The following is a 20,720-nucleotide window of genomic DNA, read 5'->3' as shown; positions in this document are numbered from 1 at the left end:
ACAGTGGCAGTGTACTCGTCCAATGGAAGTCCCCAAACAAGACACCACAGTGCCAACTCAACTCAACATATTGATATATCGTTATATCGTTGATATTATTTGATTCTACCGAGGTTTCAAAAGCAACAAACCGTGCCTCGAAAGAGGGACGCTACACGGGGCTTTTCTAACCAGCCAGTGTCTTTCCTTCTATCTATTCTATCTATTAGGCCGATAATCCACTAGGCAAGTGAAACAAAACCAAGTCTCATCTAAAATCACAAAGCAGTATAAATTCAACATCATCGGAAGCACTCAAAGGCCACTCAGATCACGCACAAATGCTTCGACCACCGCAGCAAGTACAAGGAGTCATTTCTCTAACATGTCTGCCAGCATAGCACATTATATTTCTTCATAAAATCTCAGAAATCTGCAATCCAACTAACCGTATATCAAACGAGTGCCCATCTACGCGAGAGAAACAGAAAGGAACAGGGTGGCTAAACAAAATGTGGGAAACGTAAGCATTGACAAACTCACATGTATGGGCATCTCAGCTATGACCAGGTTGCCACTTTCTTCAAGACTTTTGAGAGTTATGACCTCACCCCCCAACGACCATGTTGATTACAATCCCATCTGCATGTATTTATACAAAGTTGTCGCAAGAGAGCAAACCCCATTAATGTGCAACCAACAAAGTAGTACAACTTTGTAGGACAAACCTCCAGCCAAAAAAGTTGTCATACGCCTCGTATATGTTTCCTGCACAGAAGATTGTAAGGAAGGAAGCTATATACATGAGAAATAGAAGGGACGCGGCATGTAATACATAAGGTAGCAAAAACACATGCAGTCCCAAGTTAACAACTGTTATGACACAGAATTCGGTCATTAACGACCTTGAACATGGCACAACAACAATAACTGTCAGCATAAATCGATGCATGAAATTGTGGTACATCTAAGTCCAATTCCCAAAGGAAGAATGAGAACTGTACCTTCTTTGTCGGTAACTCGTAATTTATAAGAACACGAGCGGCTATAGGTGACTCCCCAGGAGCAAGCAGCGGAAGGCATGCATCTGTTGCAACTATCATATGAGATTTTTGTTCATCTTTCACAGACGCACTATCAACTGCTGGTTGAACACTGACTTCTGGGTTCCACCTCATTGTTGCTTGCCGAAAATGCTCTAATATTAAAGAACAGTCTGCTTCGGCAAGGTCAGTGTACCGGGATACAAGATATGATGAACGGGCTATATTAGATACACTAACGGTAATTGGAAATTCAAGTTTCAACGTCTCAAAACATGGGTAATGAAGTTTTAACTATTAAGCATAATAATCAAAGCACACTGCAAAGTCGAGCCAGGTCCGATTACTGTTCCTTTCTGGCAACTAAGGCAACTCAATTCCAAACTCTTACAGGAAGTTACGTTAAGGGTGAGAGACATTGGTTATAACTGGAACGAAGAAACCTTCTCATAATCGAATCGCGCATTCCTAATAAAACTAGAACTCCCTTATAATAAGTGCGCATTCCTACTAGCAAAGGTCGATTGAAAACAAGAAGAAACTCTAATGCAGTTCTTCCTCCTCGCAATCTAACTTAACCATTGAATACTCTTTGGTCGAGCACCAAGCCCACACTAAAGCTTCTTCCAATGACCAATCTCTTCCAATTTTTTTTATCAGCATGAAGGTGGACATGATCCTAATACTTTATTCATCACACATTGTCAAACTAATACCCTTTTGCCTATCAATCAACATGCTTCATAAGTTATGGAACACAACTGAGTTAATAAAAGTTACGAAAAACCCGGGGTTATTCGCCTTGGGTCGATGCATATTGAGGCTTTTCGACGCCATTAGCTGCTCATGCACATAAATTTTAAGAACTGAATCAAACAACAACACTGAGTGTGGGTGGAAGAAGAAAAATGGAAAATTTACCAGAGAAGCCAAAGAGATAAAGGGGACATTGGCGACGGCGGAGCAGACGGCGTCGAGCTCGTCTCGTGAGCTGCAGCAGACCACCATGGGCAACCCCGAACGCCTACCCGCCAGGCCCAATAGGTCCATCAACGTGTCCTGCACAATTAAATTTCACAACTTCTAACTCCCAGGGGTCAAAAATCTCAATTGTTACGCAGATGGGCGCGGAGAAATTACCATCATGAAATGGAGTCTGTCGACGGCGAGGTAGAAGTTGCGCTGCGGGCTGAAATGGGAAGGAGAGTGAAACGGAGGAGACAGGGTTTCAATAGCTGCATCCACCGCCATGGACGAGGATTTTTCGGATGTGATACAGGCCGAGAGGGTGCCGGGGTTGATTGTGAAGAGGTTCTTTGAGCTGGAAAAGTCGGTGGCGTTCAGGTGGTTGCTTGCTTTTGATACCGAGTGCGGTGTTGGAATATTCACTAACTTTCTTTTTTGAATAACTTCACTATTATTATATATATATTATATATCAGGCCCAAAGGAATGAAAAGAGATCCTCTCCATATCTCTTCCAGCAAGATCACTAGATCAAATGATCCGGATCTTTGAAATTTCATCCAACGGCAGAAAATTATTATAGTTTTTAAGGAACCAAAACAGGAGGGCCGTTGGATGAAATTTCAAATACCTGGATTATTTGATCCGGTATCCTTGATAGAAGAGATCCGAAGAGGGGCATTGTCTTTATTGTGAGATAGGGGCTTTGTCTACTTCACAATTAGATAATTTACTTCTTATTAAGGGTAAATTAATGGAAACACCAAAAAAAGCTTCTTTTTTATCATAAGGTCAAAACTTTTCAAAAATGCCAATGTTACCCTTAAAATATATGTGCAAAAATGGTCCAGTATTCAGCAAAGTTCACGTGGTCTTTATTAAAGAATACATCCAAAAGAAGAACTAACACTTTCAGATAACATTTGAATGCAAAATAGAAGGTGGCAAAACATTGCAGTAGCCAAGCCAACATGGATTCACATGACCTTCATTAAAGCAAAGACAAGTCAGATAGCTTTCAGAAACAGTGCTGACAACTTTCAAAAACAATATACTGTCATTATTAAAAAAATTGTAAATGGTTGAAAAGTTAATTTGTCTTTTAGGGATTAGGTTTTGTATGTAAGGGAGCTTTTCCTCCATGCAGAACACACGGAAAACACCTCAACATCTCAACACCACAACACCTCAACACCAGATACACACCATACTCACACCATACTTCAATCCTCTTACACTCAAGCATCCGAAACCTTCCTAACATCATTTGTAAACACTTCTTTATAAACACTTCTCTTTGTAAACAATCTATATATCAATAAAAGTTCAAGTGTACAGATTCAAATAATTTTCAAGTCTTAAGTAAATTTTCTTTCTTTCTTTAGTGTGTTTGTTTAATTAAGACTTCTAGTCCAAAACAGAAAAACATTATTGTAGTTATATTATTAACCTGCTAAACTGACGATCATACTTCGTTCAAGCACTCTGTTATAGTTGAATGTTTATTATACAAATAACTAGACATTAACCAGTGTACCTCTGAGTTCTTCATACCTCTGAGTTCAATTGTTAAGGCCTTATACTTGTATTGTGAGTGGTCGTAATGCTGAAATATGTCGAGTTCCATGTGCAAGGTTTTATGTCTAGTTGTTATAATGGTCATTTGACTATTTAACTGTGCCTGCTTTACGAATTTGGTATCAGAGCCAAGTTTAGCATTTTAATAGTATAATTATAATCGTAAAGTACCTTGAGGACGAAAGTCATTGGTACAACTAATATCACACTCGTTTATTTTGTATGAACAACTTATATTATTGTCCTTGTAGACCTTATCAACCACAACTAATAGGCATTTATTGGGTGTCTAGGAACCCAACTATAAATAGCATAAAGAAAAGATAACCCAATTATAACTAGCATAAAGAGAAGATTAGCATATATATCCAAAAGACTTAGCAAGACTCTAAAGAAGCAGAAGTTTTATCTTGGCTATCTTGAACATCGTTCATTTATTTGTAAATAAAATGACATAGAAGTGCAACATAAAATTTTAAAAGCAAAAAGAGCAACAGATCAAGTTTTAGAGACTTTAAGAGAATAAATGGAGTTTCTAAGAAACCAGTTAGCTGTAACTTTAGAGAAAGGTAGACTGCAGTTTATGATAGATTATCTTAATTTGGAAATTAGTGAACCACAAAAAGAAAAATAACCTTAGACCAAAATAGTTTAGTTTGTTACTTTCCATTGAGAAAACATAATCATATTTTGCATAGTGAAGAAAATTCACAAGCCTATAGTATTGTAGATCTTATTATTAATCAAGCAGAAAATATAAAATTAGAAAATTTAACTTTAAGTGCAAATAATCATATTAGAAGAACTAAGATAAATCATTTTGATAATAGAAAATGGAATTCTTTAGGAGAAAAGGAAAAGAAGTAGTTAGAGCTGAAGATATTTATCCAAATGAAGATGAAGCACAAGAATTTATTAGAAGAGGATTTGAGAAAATATTGAAAAATAAATATAATTTGTACCAATTAGGATTATTTGAAAATAGAAGTAGAATTATAAGTAGCATCAGTTAATATGAAGTTAGCTATATTGATAAAGAAGTCACACTTAATTTTCTCAGTAAAGAAGCAATTACTCATTTAAGAAAATCACATTTCAGTCAGATTAACATAGGAACAATATTAATTGGAATAGCATGATAACCATAGCACAATAGGCACAAAAAATTTAGTATACATATATGATGATAGATGGGATAATCACCAACAAGCAGCAATAACAACAGCTGAAGTAGACTTATATTCAAACTTGGCAGTCATAAGATGTATTCCAAATTACGTTATGACAATTAATGAATTTAGTAAATATATTAAAGTTAGCATAAGAACAAAAAATTACAATATGAAATGACAGTATAAAATATGTATATTAGTTTAATGTATATTGGAAAAATGTCTGATAAATATAATCATAAGTTTAATTTAAAATTTCAAAATTTAGTTCAAACATTTGATAGTAAGCATGTAACCCGTAGATAATAGCTTTTTAGAAGGAAATCAACGAACATTACCTAATTTACAAGTAGTAAAATATAAACAACCAGATAGAGTACAAATATATGAAACTAGTACAGGTAAAACAACAATTAGGTTTAGTAATTACAGGCAACTAGAAAATATAGAAGAGGATGAGATTGAAAATGAGAGTATTCATATGACTTTTGACAATTTAGATATTAATTTAGTTGAGCAAAATTTTGATAAGCTTATAGAAGATATTGATCATTTAGATGAAAAACAATAATTTCATAAGGATTCGACGTAACCATGGAGTGCCGGCTGTCAACTACCTGACGCCCTCCTTCTTTATCCGGGCTTGGGACCGGCAATGTAAGATAAACTTACACAGGTGGAGTTATTTAGATACTAAGACATATGATTTAGGACTACTTAGAATTTCAGATGAAGAAATTAATCTTAAAAATATGAGTAGCACATATAAGATATTGGACATGTAAATGCTAATACATAAAGCTCTAGATAACCAGTTGTAATTAAACACAAAAACATCAAAGTGACAGAAACAGTTCCAAGCTTTAAGTTAAGCCACACACCATCTAAACCTCTCAAATTGAGTTACATTTAATTGCACATGATAGCAATGGGTTGAATTGCTTCCGCCTCAATATTGAATCTCCATAAGGAAGATGATAAGGAAAAATTGGGTATTTTCCCCCTAATAGTGCTCGTGGAGCCTTCTCATTTATTGCCTATCTTTTCAAAACTTTGAAGTAGCCGTCAACTCCCCAGCTATTTCTTACTTTCCAATACCCTGGTCCGTATATGTTGACGTGGTGAAAACCGAATCCGTAACCGCATCATTTGCAATGATACTTTGCATCTTTAGTATATAGCTCGCAATCCTGATCATGACATTTGTTGCAATGTATTAATATATCCAAGTACTGCCTACATATGAAACAAGAATAAAAATCGTTTTCTATCCCGATTGAAAAGGTGAGAAATATTTTTCAAATATTTTGAATATTGTTCGGTTAGGTTGGAGACCATGGCTCATTTTCTATATAAACTTTCCATCCCATCCTACGTTCGTTGAGGGAAAATTTATACAGAAAATGAACCATGGTCTCCAACCTTAACGAACAGTATACAAAATATTTGAAAAATATTTCTCACCTTTTCAATCAGCATAGAAAACGATTTTTATTCTTGTTTCATATGCAGACAGTACTTGGATATATTAATACATTGCAAAATTGCAACAAATGTCATGACCAGGATTGCGAGCTATATACCAAAGATGCAAAGTATCATTGCAAATGATGCGGTTACGGATTCAGTTTTCACCACGTCAACATATGCGGATACGAACCAGGGTATTGGAAAGTAAGAAATAGCTGGGGAGTTAACGGCTACTTCAAAGTTTTGAAAAGATTGGCAAGAAACGAGAAGGCTCCACAAGCACTATTAGCGGAAAAATACCCAATTTTTCCTTATCATCCTCCCTACGGAGTATTCAATATTGAGGCGGAAGCAATTCAACCCATTGGGCCCATTACCATCATGCGCAATTAAATGTAACTCAATTTGAGAGGTTTAGATGGTGTGTGGCTTATCTAAAGCTTGAAACTATTTCTGTCACTTTGGAGATGTTTTTGTGTTTAATTACAGCTGGTTATCTAGAGCTTTATGTATTAGCACTTGCCCTTTACATGTCCAATATCTTATTGCACTTGCTTTCATCCTTTTTTATTGTAGTTGCTCGTGAAAAAACTGATGAAAACAACAATAAATCTTCATGGACAGACTGTAGAGAGGCACACATAAGGAATACAAAAGCATGAAATAAACAAACATTCATAGAAGTTTCAAAATTTTTACCTGCTGATCCAGCAACAGCCCCAATTCAAAGGAACTAATAAGATGTTACAGTGCTGCCTCATCAAGCATTTTCTGAATGTCATATAGGTATATTGCCTTGCTTAAAAGAAAATTATACATAGAGAGTGATGGCAAAGGCATTTGCCGAGCCAGATAAAACCCTGCAAAGACCAAAAATCCTTGAAAACCAATATATTATACATCTATATCAAATAGTAGTACAATTTTCTTTCACAGTGGGCCCAACGGTACAAAAATATATCTGATCATCTGAGCCATGATTAAAAAGAGATGCATTCATACACAAAGAATAAAAAAACCACAACAGTTGTTTGCCCTTGCAAACTTAAGTATGCCTATGCAATTTGTGCAATAAATTAATATCTGAAATCCTATAAATTCACTTGTGAATGTAGCAAGTTAAATACAAAGTCTTATACACCTAACTACAGAAGAAGGAAAATAAAAAACATTTCTTCTGATCTGGGACTTCTTTCAATTAAAACGGGTGGTGGTATAGTACTATGATACTACAAACTGCCACACTTATTCGAATCTAACTTGCCCTGTTTCTGCAATTTGAAGTTTTAAACCAACGATCTCTGATCGTGAAGCTTATACCTACTTTGTTCAGCACTAAGATTAACTCAGTACATGTATAGGGGAGTGTGTGTGTGTGTGTGTGAGAGAGAGAGAGAGAGAGAGAGCGAGAGAGAGAGAGAGAGGAAAAATAAAACAAAGAAACAAAATGAATCACCTTAAGGAAGGATTCAAATCAATCTTGTCACTGAAGTCAGAATCCAACCCACTTAAGATACCTCTGATCTCCTCCTCAGAATACATTTCTATGAATGCCTTTATTTTCACCATTAAAGGTGGCAAATCTCCAGCCATAACTTTACCATTCTGATTCTTCAATGAATCAAACTAAAAAGCACAAAAAGTTTGCAATTAACTCAAAGCCACTTGTTAAAGAAAAACTATCATATAAGATCCACAAATACCACAAGATATCAAAATTCAGATAAACCTCCTACACTTTTAAACATCAACTGGCTAGGGAACAAATTATACATACTTTGGATTCTAGACTGCGAAGCTCAATCTGCATTAACTGGCTTTGAAGCGATTGATCCCTAATGTGAATACCCACATAACTTGACATCTCCACCAATTTCCAAATGGAGAACAAAATGATTTCTCAGTTTTTCAAATCTTCCTCAGATTCCACCGCTGGAGAAAATCCTAGTACAAATATATCAAGCAATAATTCAGTACTCAACACCCAATTCCAGAATCAGAATCACATCAATTCCATTTAACATAAACCTAAATAAATAAACACAAAGCACCCAAGCAGCCTGATGATTGTGCTCTATAAAATCACCAACCTCTCCTACTCTGTCCCTAATACTCATCATGATGAAAATGTTGAATTAAGGCATAAATTTAATTACTAAATCAATGGAATAATAGTGAAAATTTCAAATCGGAAATCCGAATCACAAAAATATTGTCTGCATATGAAGCACCAAATCTAATAAAACAGTCAAACACACAACATCAACATGTTAAAACATCCAGTGGAGTACAATTCTGCGTTTGTTCATCCTCCGTCATGCTAATCATGAACATAAACAAAGAAAATGTAACGATTTTGAATCAAACCCAATAAACAAAACGCAGATGTGATCAAAACACAGAATTCCAAATACCAGTAACTATCAAACGCAGAAGAGCTTCCATTCTCAAAAGTGCTTTTTTAAGAACAAAGTTTGCAAACGAATCAATACCCAATAAAGAAAACGTACAGTGGTTGTCAGTCAGCTTTGGAGTTACAAATTAACATTGCAATAGAGAGGACTATCAGAATTCTACATCTAGATAAAATAAGAACCTAAAATAAAGTTAACACGAATCCTAAAACCCAAAATGTTGGGGATATTTTAAAATGGTGGAATATCATTAAAGCTAGTAGTCAGTCATCATTCAAGTCTGGATCTTTCACTTTCCAGTAAATTTCTTACTTGGCACATGCAAGACGCGCATTTTTTTTTTGAGAAGAAACAATTTTATTAAAGAATAAAGAAATACACAGAAGTGGATAAGAAGTCCACCACAAATTAGAAAGGAAAATCCCAATAGGATTTGGCTACAGCAGCCAATTCTAGACCTAGCTCACTTAACTGCTGCTAACAAATCCCACAGTATTTGAGATAGAGAGCAATTATTAAACTCTTTAGTGACCGAAGCCCAAAAAGATGCCCAATATTTTACTCTCCCCCAAAGTACTTCTGCCCCCACTCCAGTATAGTCTTCAAAAATCCTTTTGTTGCGTTCCAGCCATAAAAAAGGTTGTACCCAGTGCACAAGGCTCCCGCTTTACGCAGGGTCTGGGAGAGGTGAATGTCGGCTAGCCTTACCCCCATCTATGGAGAGGCTGCTCCCAAGTCTCGAACCTGAGACCTACCGCTCATGGGCGAAGGCACTTGCCATCGCACCAAGTGCGACCTCTTATATATTCCAAAAAATTGCCGATACCAGGCAACCCACAAAGCTTTGGATTTTTTCCCTTTTCCAAGTGCCTTAAAATTGGTGCTTAGTAGCTCAAAACACCCTTTAGGAATGACCCAACTTACTTTAACCTCCTGAAACAGTTTCCACCACAGTTGGATCGAGTAGGAGCAATGAAGAAAGATGTGATTTACACTCTCCTCCTTAGCTTTGCATAAACTACACCAATGTGAGGATAAACACATCAGAGGGTTTCTCCTTTGAATCTTTCACTTTCCATATAGCGGGGGGAAAATGCTTTCTTTTCTTGGATAAGACTCTTAGAACAGAAAAGCTCAAGATAAGTGGTTTCATTCTTCCCGCCTCAAAACACTCCATGCTCAAATTTCACAGAAATCGGCTACCCTAATTTCATTCTTTCAAGTTTTGCTCTTCTACTTAATCCCTAGTTTTCACGTGGGGAATTCATTGGGTTCTTTGATAGGAAACAAAAACTTATACTGAAAGAGTTCTACTTTCACTCGAAGGGCTAGAATTACATGTGCACTAGCCACACAGACACAAAAATAAAATAAAAATATAGTAGTCATAGATAGAGACTTGAACCATGTATAACCAAATTTGAAAGTTCTTGCAGCAATTTACCAAAGGAAAAAGAAAATCCAAATTATGACATTACATACTTCTTATACGCAGCGCGTCCAACCATTACACCATGGGCTCCTGCCCTTCTTGCCGCACCGACCTAAAATTAAAGGGGGAAAGAACATGAAATAAATATCAATGGGAGTCAACATAAAGGTTTTGTATCAACCAAAAGACAACAAAATGAAATTGTCGACAGCTTTGTTGTATCACTATCGCCATATATCCCCAAATCATGTTAGAACCAGGACAGCCAGTTCATATATATATGCACAAATTGAAACATCAAGATAATAACAGTAAATTTTGCAAATATGCTGTATTGACTAATTACAATGAAGAAAGTTTCAGAAAACACAATCTTCTCAACAAAAAGGAAATGACAGCAGGGACACAATAGACCTGTAACCCAACGTCAATCCGACCATAAGCCGAAAATCTCACAAAACTAAGCACAAAATTCAAAAATTATAAGTTAGAGAGAACTTAGACTTACAAAATTCAAAAATTACAAGTGCTTCGACCACGGCAGCACGTACAAGGAATCATTTCTCTAACATGTCTGCTAGCATAGCACATTATATTTCTTCATAAAATCTCAGAAATCTGCAATCCAACCAACCATATATCAAACGAGTGCCCATCTATGCGAGAGAAACAGAAAGGAACAGGGTGGCTAAACAAAATGTGGGAAACGTAAGCATTGACAAACTCACATGTATGGGCATCTCAGCTATGACCAGGTTGCCACTTTCTTCAAGACTTTTGAGAGTTACGACCTCACCCCCAATGACCATGTTGATTACAATCCCATCTGCATGTATTTATACAAAGTTCTCGCAAGAGAGCAAACACCATTAATATGCAACTAACAAAGTAGCACAACTTTGTAGGACAAACCTCCAGCCAAACAAGTTGTCATACGCCTCGTATATGTTTCCTGCACAGATGATTGTAAGGAAAGAAGCTATATACATGAGAAATGGACGGGATGTGGCATGTAATGCATAAGGTAGCAAAAACACATGCAGTCCCAAGTAACAACTGTTATAACACAGAATTCGGTCATCATCGACCTTGAACATGGCACAACAACAGTAACTATCAGCATAAATGGATGCATGAAATTGTGGTACATCTAAGTCCAATTCCCAAAGGAAGAATGAGAACTGTACCTTCTTTGATGGTAACTCGTAATTTATAAGAACATGAGCGGCTATAGGTGACTCCCCAGAAGCAAGCAGCGGAAGGCATGCATCGGTTGCAACTATCATATGAGATTTTTGTTCATCTTTCACAGACTCATTATCAACTGCTGGTTGAGCACTGACTTCTGGGTTCCACCTCATTGTTGCTTGCTGAAAATGCTCTAATATTAAAGAACGGTCTGCTTCAGCAAGGTCAGTGTACTGGGATACAAGATATGATGCACGGGCTATACTAGATACACTAACAGCAATTGGAAATTCAATTTTCAACGTCTCGAAACATGGGGAATCAAGTTTTAACTATTAAGCATAATAATCAAAGCACACTGCAAAGTCAAGCCAGGTCCGATTACTGTTCCTTTCTGGCAACTACCATCCTAGAAGGCAACTCAATTCCAAACTCTTACAGGAAGTTACGTTAAGGGTGAGAGACCTTGGTTATAACTGGAACGAAGGAGAGTGAAACGGAGGAGACAGGGTTTCAATAGTTGCATCCACCGCCATGGACGAGGATTTTTCGGAGGTGATACAGGCCGGGAGGGTGCCGGGGTTGATTGTGAAGAGGTTCTTTGAGCTGGCAAAGTCGGTGGTGTTCAGGTGGTTGCTTGCATTTGATACCGTGTGCGGCGTTGGAATATTCACTAATTTTCTTTTTTGAATAACTTTACTAATATTATATATATATATATATATATATATGTGTGTGTGTATATATATATCAGACCCAAAGGAATGGAAAGAGATCCTCTCCGGATCTCTAATTTTCTTTTTTGAATAACTTTACTAATATTATATATATGTATGTGTATATATATATGTATGTATATATCAAACCCAAAGGAATGGAAAGAGATCCTCTTCGGATCTCTTCCACCAAGGCCACCGGATAAAATGATCTGGGCCTTTGAAATTTCATCCAACGGCTGAAAATTATTATAGCTTTTAAGGGACCAAAACAGGGGGCCGTTAGATGAAATTTCAAAGGTCCAGATCACTTGATCCGGTGGCCTTGCTGGAAGAGATCCGGAGAGGGGCATTGTCTTTACCGTGAGATAGGGGCTTTGTCTACTTCAAGATTAGATAATTTACTTCTTAATTGATTTAAATTTCATTTCAGTTTCTATCTTTAAGATCATCTTTGCTTGAAAAAAAAGGGTACTTTTGGGTCTGTGAAGTATTGGAACCTTTGCCTAAATTGCTTTTGGGATATGTGAATACAACATCTCTTCCTGTGCAATTCACATATTAAAATTGCCAAGTTTTATAAAGTATTGGGAATTGATAAGCTTGGTTCTGCCAAAGGTTTTATGCTGTGAATGTAGACGGTGCACGTCTATATAGGATTTTATTTAATAACATGGTATATGCAATTCTTCTATCAAATAACATGATATATGCTTCTCGGGAGTGCTTATTATTCTCAAACATCAATCTGTGATGAATTCTCAGAGTGCAAGTATATACAAGTCATTAAAACAATATTATGTGTTTGTGTTCTTCCTCATTGGTTAGTTTTATTAATGCTTTGATGTGTAAACATCACGTAAATTTATGCTAACCTTTTCGTAGTCAAATAAGGATGCGTCGACACTGAGTCCTGCCACCAATGGGGTGTTGAATCGGAGCATGGCTTGCCGCCTATGAGCAAACAAATAGTCATGAATGCAGATTTTTGGTCTGTGCTCTTGAAACCATATAACGTAATGTCAATATTTTAGTTCTGAACAATTTGCACAACACAAAGAGTCTAACTTACAAACTGAACAGTTTGCAGAGAGTTTTGTTCTGCCAGTTGAAGATTGCATCATCCTAGAATAGTGGAGTTGAAGAAAATTTGAACTTGTCCTCATATAGTTGTGACTATAAGGATGTCAACGGGGTGCAAGTGAGTTTAGTACTACAATTGAGCTTAGATTATTTCACGAGTCTTAAAGAGATATTAGTATTTGTGATCAGTCTAGTGTGATGAGTTAGTTAGCATTGTATTCATGTTAATCAAGTAATGAAATACAGTTTTGTCAACTCAAAATCTTCTCTATTTTCAAAAGTATTATAATACAAGTACTGGATTGTTAGCTAGCTTACATTGATTGGAGGTCTATTGTATGGCCAATCGCGCCCCAGTGCAACAGCGTGCTCCATGATAAAATCGAAAGCATCGTATACGTAGTCGCCCTCCTTCTCAAACGAAAGCTCCACTTTGGGCTTCGGCCTCCACAGTTTTCTTGAAGCCCTGTCGACGATGTGTTGGACAGATAGCTTAACTCGGACTCCCTTTTCTTTAAAGTAGAGTGCTTCAACGCATTCCACAGCCGCTATTGCCCAACAGTCGGCTGCAAGTGAACATTAAAGAAAAGGGAGTCCGAGTTGAGCTATCTGTCCAACACGTCGTCGACAGGGCATCAAGAAAACTGTGGAGGCCGAAGCCCAAAGTGGAGCTTTCGTTTGAGAAGGAGGGCGGCTATGTATACAATGCTTTCGATTTTATCATGGAGCACGGTGTTGCACTGGAGCGCAATTGGCCATACAATAAACCTCCGATCAATGTAAGCTAGCTAGCAATTCAGTACTTGTATTATAATACTTTTGAAAATAGAAAAGATTTTGAGTTGACAAAACTGTATTTTATTAATTGATTAACATGAATATAATGCTAACCACCTCAGCACACTAGAATAATCACAAATACTAATATCTCTTAAGACCCGTGAAATAATTTAAGCCTCAATTGTAATACTGAACTCACTTGCACCCGTTGACATCCTTATAGTCACAACTATATGAGGACAGGTTCAAATTTTCTTCAACTCCACTATTCTAGGATGATGCAATCTTCAACTGGCAGAACAAAACTCTCTGCAAACTGTTCAGTTCGTAAGTTAGACACTTTGTGCTGTGCAAACTGTTTAGAACTAAAATACTGACATTACGTTCTATGGTTTCAGGAGCATGGACCAAAAATCCGCATTCATGACTACTTGTTTGCTCACAAGCGGCAAGCCATGCTCCGATTTCTCAACACCACCAACACCCCGTTGGTGGTAGGACTCGGTGTCGACGCATCCTTATTCGACTACGAAAAGGTTAGCATAAACTCATAAATTTACATGATGTTTACACATCAACGCAATAATACAACTGACCAATGAGGAAGATCATAAACACAGAATATTGTTTTAATGACTTGTATATACTTGCACTCTGAGAATTCATCACAGATTGATGTTTGAGAATAATAAGCACTCCCGAGAAGCATATATCATGTTATTTCAGATAGAAGAATTGTGTATATCATGTTATTAAATAAAACCCTAGCATACTAAAAATCTTAGATAGAGAAAGACTAACAGAAACATATAGACGTGCACCGTCTACATTTACATCATAAAACCTTTGGCAGAACCAAGCTTATCAATAAAATCAATTCTCAATACTTGATAAAACTTGGCAACTGTAATATGTGAATTGCACAAGAAGAGATGCTGTATTCACATATCCCAAAAGCAATTTAGGCAAAAAACTAACCGTATCTACATTCACAACATAAAACATTTGGCAGAACTAAGCTTATCAATAAAATCAATTCCCAATACTTCATAAAATTTGGCAATTGTAATATGTGAAGAGATGATGTATTCACATATCCCAAAAGCAATTTAGGCAAAGCCACAAAGGTTCTAGTACTTCACAGACCCAAAAGTACCCTTTTTTCAAGCTGCTGAAGTTAGCAAAGATGATCTAAAAGATAGAAACTGAAATGAAATACGTAAATGAAATTTAAATCAATTATTAATAAGAAGTAAATTATCTAATCGTGAAGTAGACAAAGCTTCTATCTCACAGTAAAGACAATGCCCCTATTCTCATAGGAATGATAAACTCTGAGAAAATTGAGAGCTTCCAAATCCAAAAATAAAAAAATTGTAAGGAGATCAATAATCTTACAGATGAGTGATCACACTGTTAGCAGTAAAATTTCTCAGATGAGAGCGTAGAGGTCTGCAGCTGCAATCCGAAGACAAAGAAGAGTCGACTGCTAACTGGTGAAAGCTACACCAAACCCAGAAAAGAAAAAGGTAAAAGAAAAAAAACAACATAATTGGAGGGACATGCACTAATAATATCCACCACTGCCTAACATCAAATGCAAATGTTAACAACATCCAACACAGCACACCACAACTCACACTTCGACAGCCCAGAAAACTTACACAGAATAATAAGCACAGCCCAATGAATTTAAAAAGTAAATTGATTGCTATTTCCGATCGAGAGAAATTTCTTAGGATCTGTGCGACCAACAAATATCTCCTCCCGGTCACACAATGGAATAGCAGTCAACAGCAGTCAACCTACGTAATTTGGTATCATATATAATATAAACCATCAAAACCGGTTATTGCTGCCTGCCACGAGAGACATGTATACAGAAAAATTCAATAACCAATTCTTCTAGCAAGCAGCTTATATAACCACAGCCCAAAAAAATTTCTGTATAAATTTTCCCTCATCGTTTCAATGAACAGACGGAATGGCAGAACTGGACTGAGAAAATGACACAAAAGTAAATAGACTTTCTAAAAGTTTCCTCCTCTGTAAAAACTTACACAGAGACGATGTTTGAGGGGCGTTGAGGGAAAATTTATACAAAAAATGAGTCCATAGTCTCCAACCTAACCGAACAGTATACAAAATATTTGAAAAATATTTCTCACCTTTTCAATCAGCACAGAAAACGATTTTTATTCTTGTTTCATATGCAAGGAGTACTTGGATATATTAATACATTGCAAAATTGCAACAAATATCAAGACCAGGACTGCGAGCTACATACCAAAGATGCAAAGTATCATTGCAAATGATGTGGTTACAGATTCGGTTTTCACCACGTCAACATATGCGGATACGGACCTGGGTATTGGAAAGTAAGAAATAGCTGAGGATGTGGGTGGGGATGGGGAGTTAACGGCTACTTCAAAGTTTTGAAAAGATTGGCAAGAAATGAGAAGGCTCCACGAGCACTATTAGGGGGAAAATACCCAATTTTCCTTATCATCCTCCCTACGGACTATTCAATATTGAGGCGGAAGCAATTCAGCCCATTGGGCCCATTGCTATCATGCGCAATTAAATGTAACTCAATTTGAGAGGTTTAGATGGTGTGTGGCTTATCTAAAGCTTGGAACTATTTCTGTCACTTTGGAGATGTTTTTGTGTTTAATTATAGCTGGTTATTTAGAGCTTTATGTATTAGCACCTGCCCTTTACATGTCCAATATCTTATTGCACCTGCTTTCATCCTTTTTTATGGTGGTTGGTCGTGAAAAAACTGATGAAAACAACAATAAATCTTCATGGACAGACTATAGAGAGGCACACATAAGGAATATGAAAGCATGAAATAAACAAACATTCATAGAAGTTTCAAAAATTTTACCTGCCAATCCAGCAACAGCCCCAATTCAAAGGAACTCATAAGATGTTATAGTGCTGCCTCATCAAGCATTTTCTGAATGTCATAGCTATATTGCCTTGCTTAAAAGAAAATTATACATAGAGTGATGGCAAAGGCATTTGCCCAGCCAGATAAAACCCTGCAAAGACCAAAAATCCCTGAAAACCAATATATTATACAACATCTATATCAAATAGTAGTACAATTTTCTTTCACAGTGGGCCCAACGGTACAAAAATATATCTGATCATCTGAGCCATGATTAAAAAGAGATGCATTCATACACAAAGAATAAAAAAACCACAACAGTTGTTGTTTGCCCTTGCAAACTTAAGTATGCCTGTGCAATTTGTGCAATAAATTAATATGTGAAATCCTATAAATTCACTTGTGAATGTAGCAAGTTACATGCAAAGTCTTATACATCTAACTACAGAAGAAGGAAAATAAAAAACATTTCTTCTGATCTGGGACTTCTTTCGATTAAAACGGGTGGTGGTATAGTACTATGATACTACAAACTGCCACACTTATTCAAATCTAGAGAGGGCAACACACATATGTAGCCTTGCCCCGTTTCTGCAATTTGAAGTTTCAAACCAACGATCTCTGATCATTAAGCTTATACCTACTTTGTTCAGCACTATGATTAACTCAGTACATGCATAGGGGAGAGAGAGGGAGAGGGAGAGAGAGAGAGAGAGAGAGAGAGAGAGAGAGAGAGAGAGAGAGAGAGAGAGAGAGAGAGAGAGAGAGAGAGGAAAAATAAAACAAAGAAACAAAATGAATCACCTTAAGGAAGGATTCAAATCAATCTTGTCACTGAAGTCAGAATCCAACCCACTTAAGATACCTCTGATCTCCTCCTCAGAATACATTTCTATGAATGCCTTTATTTTCACCATTAAAGGTGGCAAATCTCCAGCCATAACTTTACCATTCTGATTCTTCAATGAATCAAACTAAAAAGCACAAAAAGTTTGCAATTAACTCAAAGCCACTTATTAAAGAAAAACTATCCAATAAGATCCACAAATACAACACGATATCAAAATTCAGATAAACCTCCTATACTTTTAAACATCAACTGGCTAGGGAACAATTTATACATACTTTGGATTCTAGACTGCAAAGATCAACCTGCATTAACTGGCTTTGAAGCGATTGATCCGTAATGTGTATACCCACATAAGTTGACACCTCGACCAATTACCAAGTGGAGAGCATAACGATTTCTCACTTTTTCAAATCTTCCTCAGATTCCACTGCTGGAGAAAAATCTAGCACAAATATATCAAGCAAAAATTCAGTACTCAACGCCCAATTCCAGAATCAGAATCACATCAAATCCATTTAACGTAAACCTAAATAAATAAGCACAAAGCACCCAAGCAGCCTGATGATGCTCTATAAGTTGAACTCGGAATGGACAAGGAGAGATGGGGAAGAGAGAGAGAGGGGGAGATCGAGGGAAAAGAGAGAATTGTACACTGAGTCCGACCAAAAAACCAAGGTGAACTGACTATTAGGTTGTAGTATTGTGCTCCATTTCATCGACCGCCGTTGAAAACATATACAAGTTGATTCAAGGCACCAGATTCTGCCACATAATAAAAAGAAAAAAGCCCATTGGGCTTTCGAAGTAAACCTAGTCTTAGCTAGCTTTAGCGGGACCATATTTGTCGTCCTATCAAATAAAATAAGAAAAAAAAACAAAAAAGGTGGGAAATCTGTCTGTTTGCTTGCTGCTCCTAGCCGCCGCCGCCTCCTCCTCAACCTAAATTATATTTAAGTTAAATCTATTCTTTGTGATTGCCTGATTGGGATCTCGAACGATTGATTTCTGATTGTTCTATTTGAATTTCAGTTTTTGATAAATTAGAATTATGTTGTTGTTCATGTTGGAACGGACTGATTCAGTTGTTGTTTTGCTGTAAAAACAACACAACGTCAATCCAAGAAGTGTATACAGTTACCTTACCTAGGTGATGGTAGTATTAAAGGACGATTCTCATGATCAATGGCACAAAAGTGCTTTCACTAAAACACTCGGAGCAATTTAGACTTGTTGATTATCGTGCTCCTACATTAAAAACAACAAAACCCTAGTTCATATTTACCTACAAAACTCCGAAAAAAGAAAAGAAAAGAAAAAGCGAAGAAAAGATGGTTGAAAGCGAGTACCATGTTTTGCATACGGAGCAACAACTTGCCAGGAAGAAAAAGTCTTCTTCGAGGAAAGAGATGATTGTGCAAAGGGTTTCCTTTTGGAGAAAGTGGACTGTGGTCAGAGCTTTTGCTCTTGAGATTCTGCTCCGTGGAACAACCTCCGACGGTGCCGTTCCCTAGCTATATCTGCCTGCATCGGTGTTGCGGAGTTTACCAGTCCCATAAAGAAGGCAAAAATGATTGTTCTTTCCACACAAAATCGATTTAGTCTTGGGTGTTGTGGATGGAATGTATAAAAGAAGTGAAAAAGGACTCTTCACTCCTCCCTCTCCCGCAAAATCGAATCGAAAAGTTTTGAGATCGGATTCCATTTGATGAAACAAGGGTAAATAGTCTCCCAAAAGCTCTAAAGCAATGTCACCCGATTCGATGGAAAAGATTGGGGCTTTAGGAATTGGGATTTTCTAGGGTTCTTCTGGAGAGAGAAACAAAGAAAAAGATTGTGGCTTTCTATTTCCTTGCTAGATAAATTGGGATTTTTCAGGGTTGTGGGGCAGAGAAGATTGGGGCTGTTTATCTTCTTGCGATCTGGGATTGGCTGAACTCGGATTGAACAGAGAGAGATGGGGAAGAGAGAGAGGGAGAAGAGAAAATTGTAAATGGCTAGCTGGACACGAGAGATAGGGGGAGATCGAGGGAGGAGAGAGAACTGTACAAGGAGTCCAACCAAAAAACCAAAGTGAACTGACTATTAGGTTGTGGTATTGTAGTATTGTAGTATTGTGCTGCTATTTCATCTACAACCGTTGAAAACATATACAAGTTGATTCAAGGCACCAGATTCTGTCACGTAATAAAAAGAAAAAAGCCTACTGGGCTTCTGAAGTAAACTTAGTCTTAGCTAGCTTTGGCGGGACCATAATTGTCGTCCTATCAAATAAAATAAGAAAAGACAAAAAAAAAATGTGAAATATGTTCGTTTGCTTGCTGCTCCTAGCCGCCGCTGCCTCTCCTCCACCTAAATTATATTTAGGAAGTTTTAAGGAAAAATTTACGGTATTGTTCATTTTAACGAAAAATCATATTTGTACACTAAAAAGTTAAACTTGATACTATTTACTTTACCCTTTATTTTGTCCTTATCATTAAAACCCAAAAATTTCAAGCATTTTTCATTAGTTTTCCTTTATATTTAAGGTAAATCTATTCTTTGTGATTGCCTGATTGGGATCCCGAACGATTGATTTCTGATTTTTCTATTTGAATTTCAATTTCTGATAAATTAGAATTATGTTGTTCTTGTTGGGACGGACTGATTCGGTTACGATAATCCAGTTGTTGTTTTGCTGTAAAAATAAAAACTCCCAAGTGATTTTTGGTGTTGCTTTCACAAAGCTATTTTGTCTAGACTTGTGTAGATTTTTGCTCAGAAACCAATTTAACTTAACATTTAGGTCTTACTGGCAGTGTCGGTGTCTGAGTAGACTAGTTCTCGGATAACATGGCATTGGCATTGGCTCTCCGCTTCCGCTCTGTGGTCGGAAAGTTTGGGACGTGCAGTGGTGCTCCTGCTGCTACTAGTATTGTTAAAAGAGCAGGACTACCAAGGCCACCTCCAGCGTCGGCAATATTCAACAACTTGTCCCACCACAACATTAATCAACTCCAGCAGCTGGACTACCTCTTTGGTCTTCTTGCTGATGGGAGATTTTTAAAACTAATTGATAACAGACATACAAGCCCGAAGAACCCACGTACAACAACTCCAATTGATACCAGAGGTACCGAGTTAAACAACAGCATGTTACTTTGATGATCATTT

General features: G+C 37.0%; 2 protein-coding genes across 2 annotated transcripts; both read right to left on the bottom strand.

The window, feature by feature from the left end:
• Nucleotides 1-50: 50 nt before the first annotated feature.
• Nucleotides 51-8,132, bottom strand: LOC126584356 (uncharacterized). Its single transcript, XM_050248763.1, has 9 exons — nt 7,986-8,132; nt 7,665-7,834; nt 2,903-2,974; nt 2,163-2,343; nt 1,945-2,081; nt 984-1,218; nt 708-747; nt 523-621; nt 51-412 (listed from the first exon to the last, which is right to left on the bottom strand). Exons 1-8 carry the CDS (start codon nt 8,070-8,072, stop codon nt 587-589), a joined length of 957 nt encoding a protein of 318 aa, XP_050104720.1. The 5' UTR covers nt 8,073-8,132; the 3' UTR covers nt 51-412; nt 523-586.
• LOC126603635 (uncharacterized) lies at nt 2,788-19,651 on the bottom strand. The gene is made up of 14 exons (XM_050270558.1): nt 18,914-19,651; nt 18,711-18,812; nt 17,843-18,009; nt 17,522-17,691; nt 15,220-15,324; nt 11,720-11,848; nt 11,242-11,515; nt 10,967-11,006; nt 10,783-10,880; nt 10,563-10,672; nt 10,105-10,166; nt 7,986-8,152; nt 7,665-7,834; nt 2,788-7,068 (listed from the first exon to the last, which is right to left on the bottom strand). Exons 3-10 carry the CDS (start codon nt 17,873-17,875, stop codon nt 10,655-10,657), a joined length of 867 nt encoding a protein of 288 aa, XP_050126515.1. The 5' UTR covers nt 17,876-18,009; nt 18,711-18,812; nt 18,914-19,651; the 3' UTR covers nt 2,788-7,068; nt 7,665-7,834; nt 7,986-8,152; nt 10,105-10,166; nt 10,563-10,654.
• Between the last annotated feature and the right edge of the window lie 1,069 nt (nt 19,652-20,720).

This window comes from Malus sylvestris, chromosome 2, assembly GCF_916048215.2.
Source record: "Malus sylvestris chromosome 2, drMalSylv7.2, whole genome shotgun sequence".
NCBI classification, from domain to species: Eukaryota; Viridiplantae; Streptophyta; class Magnoliopsida; order Rosales; family Rosaceae; genus Malus; species Malus sylvestris.
Note: the sequence above shows the minus strand (reverse complement) of the source record. Positions and strands in the feature narration are given on the sequence as shown.

What these genes read in the sequence shown, in the direction of transcription:
- LOC126584356 (XM_050248763.1), bottom strand. Translation starts at nt 8,072, where the DNA reads ATGTCAAGTTATGTGGGTATTCACATTAGGGATCAATCGCTTCAAAGC. An exon ending in GATTTGAATCCTTCCTTAAG is followed by an intron (nt 2,975 to 7,664) that starts GTGATTCATTTT and finishes GCTTTAATGAAG; the next exon opens with GTCATGTGAATCCATGTTGG. An exon ending in ACGAGTTACCGACAAAGAAG is followed by an intron (nt 748 to 983) that starts GTACAGTTCTCA and finishes TCTTCTGTGCAG; the next exon opens with GAAACATATACGAGGCGTAT.
- LOC126603635 (XM_050270558.1), bottom strand. Translation starts at nt 17,875, where the DNA reads ATGCAGGTTGATCTTTGCAGTCTAGAATCCAAA. An exon ending in TTTGCAGTCTAGAATCCAAA is followed by an intron (nt 17,692 to 17,842) that starts GTATGTATAAAT and finishes TGTGCTTTTTAG; the next exon opens with TTTGATTCATTGAAGAATCA. An exon ending in AACAGTGTGATCACTCATCT is followed by an intron (nt 11,849 to 15,219) that starts GTAAGATTATTG and finishes CGACTTTGCCAG; the next exon opens with CTCAAAGAACCTCTTCACAA.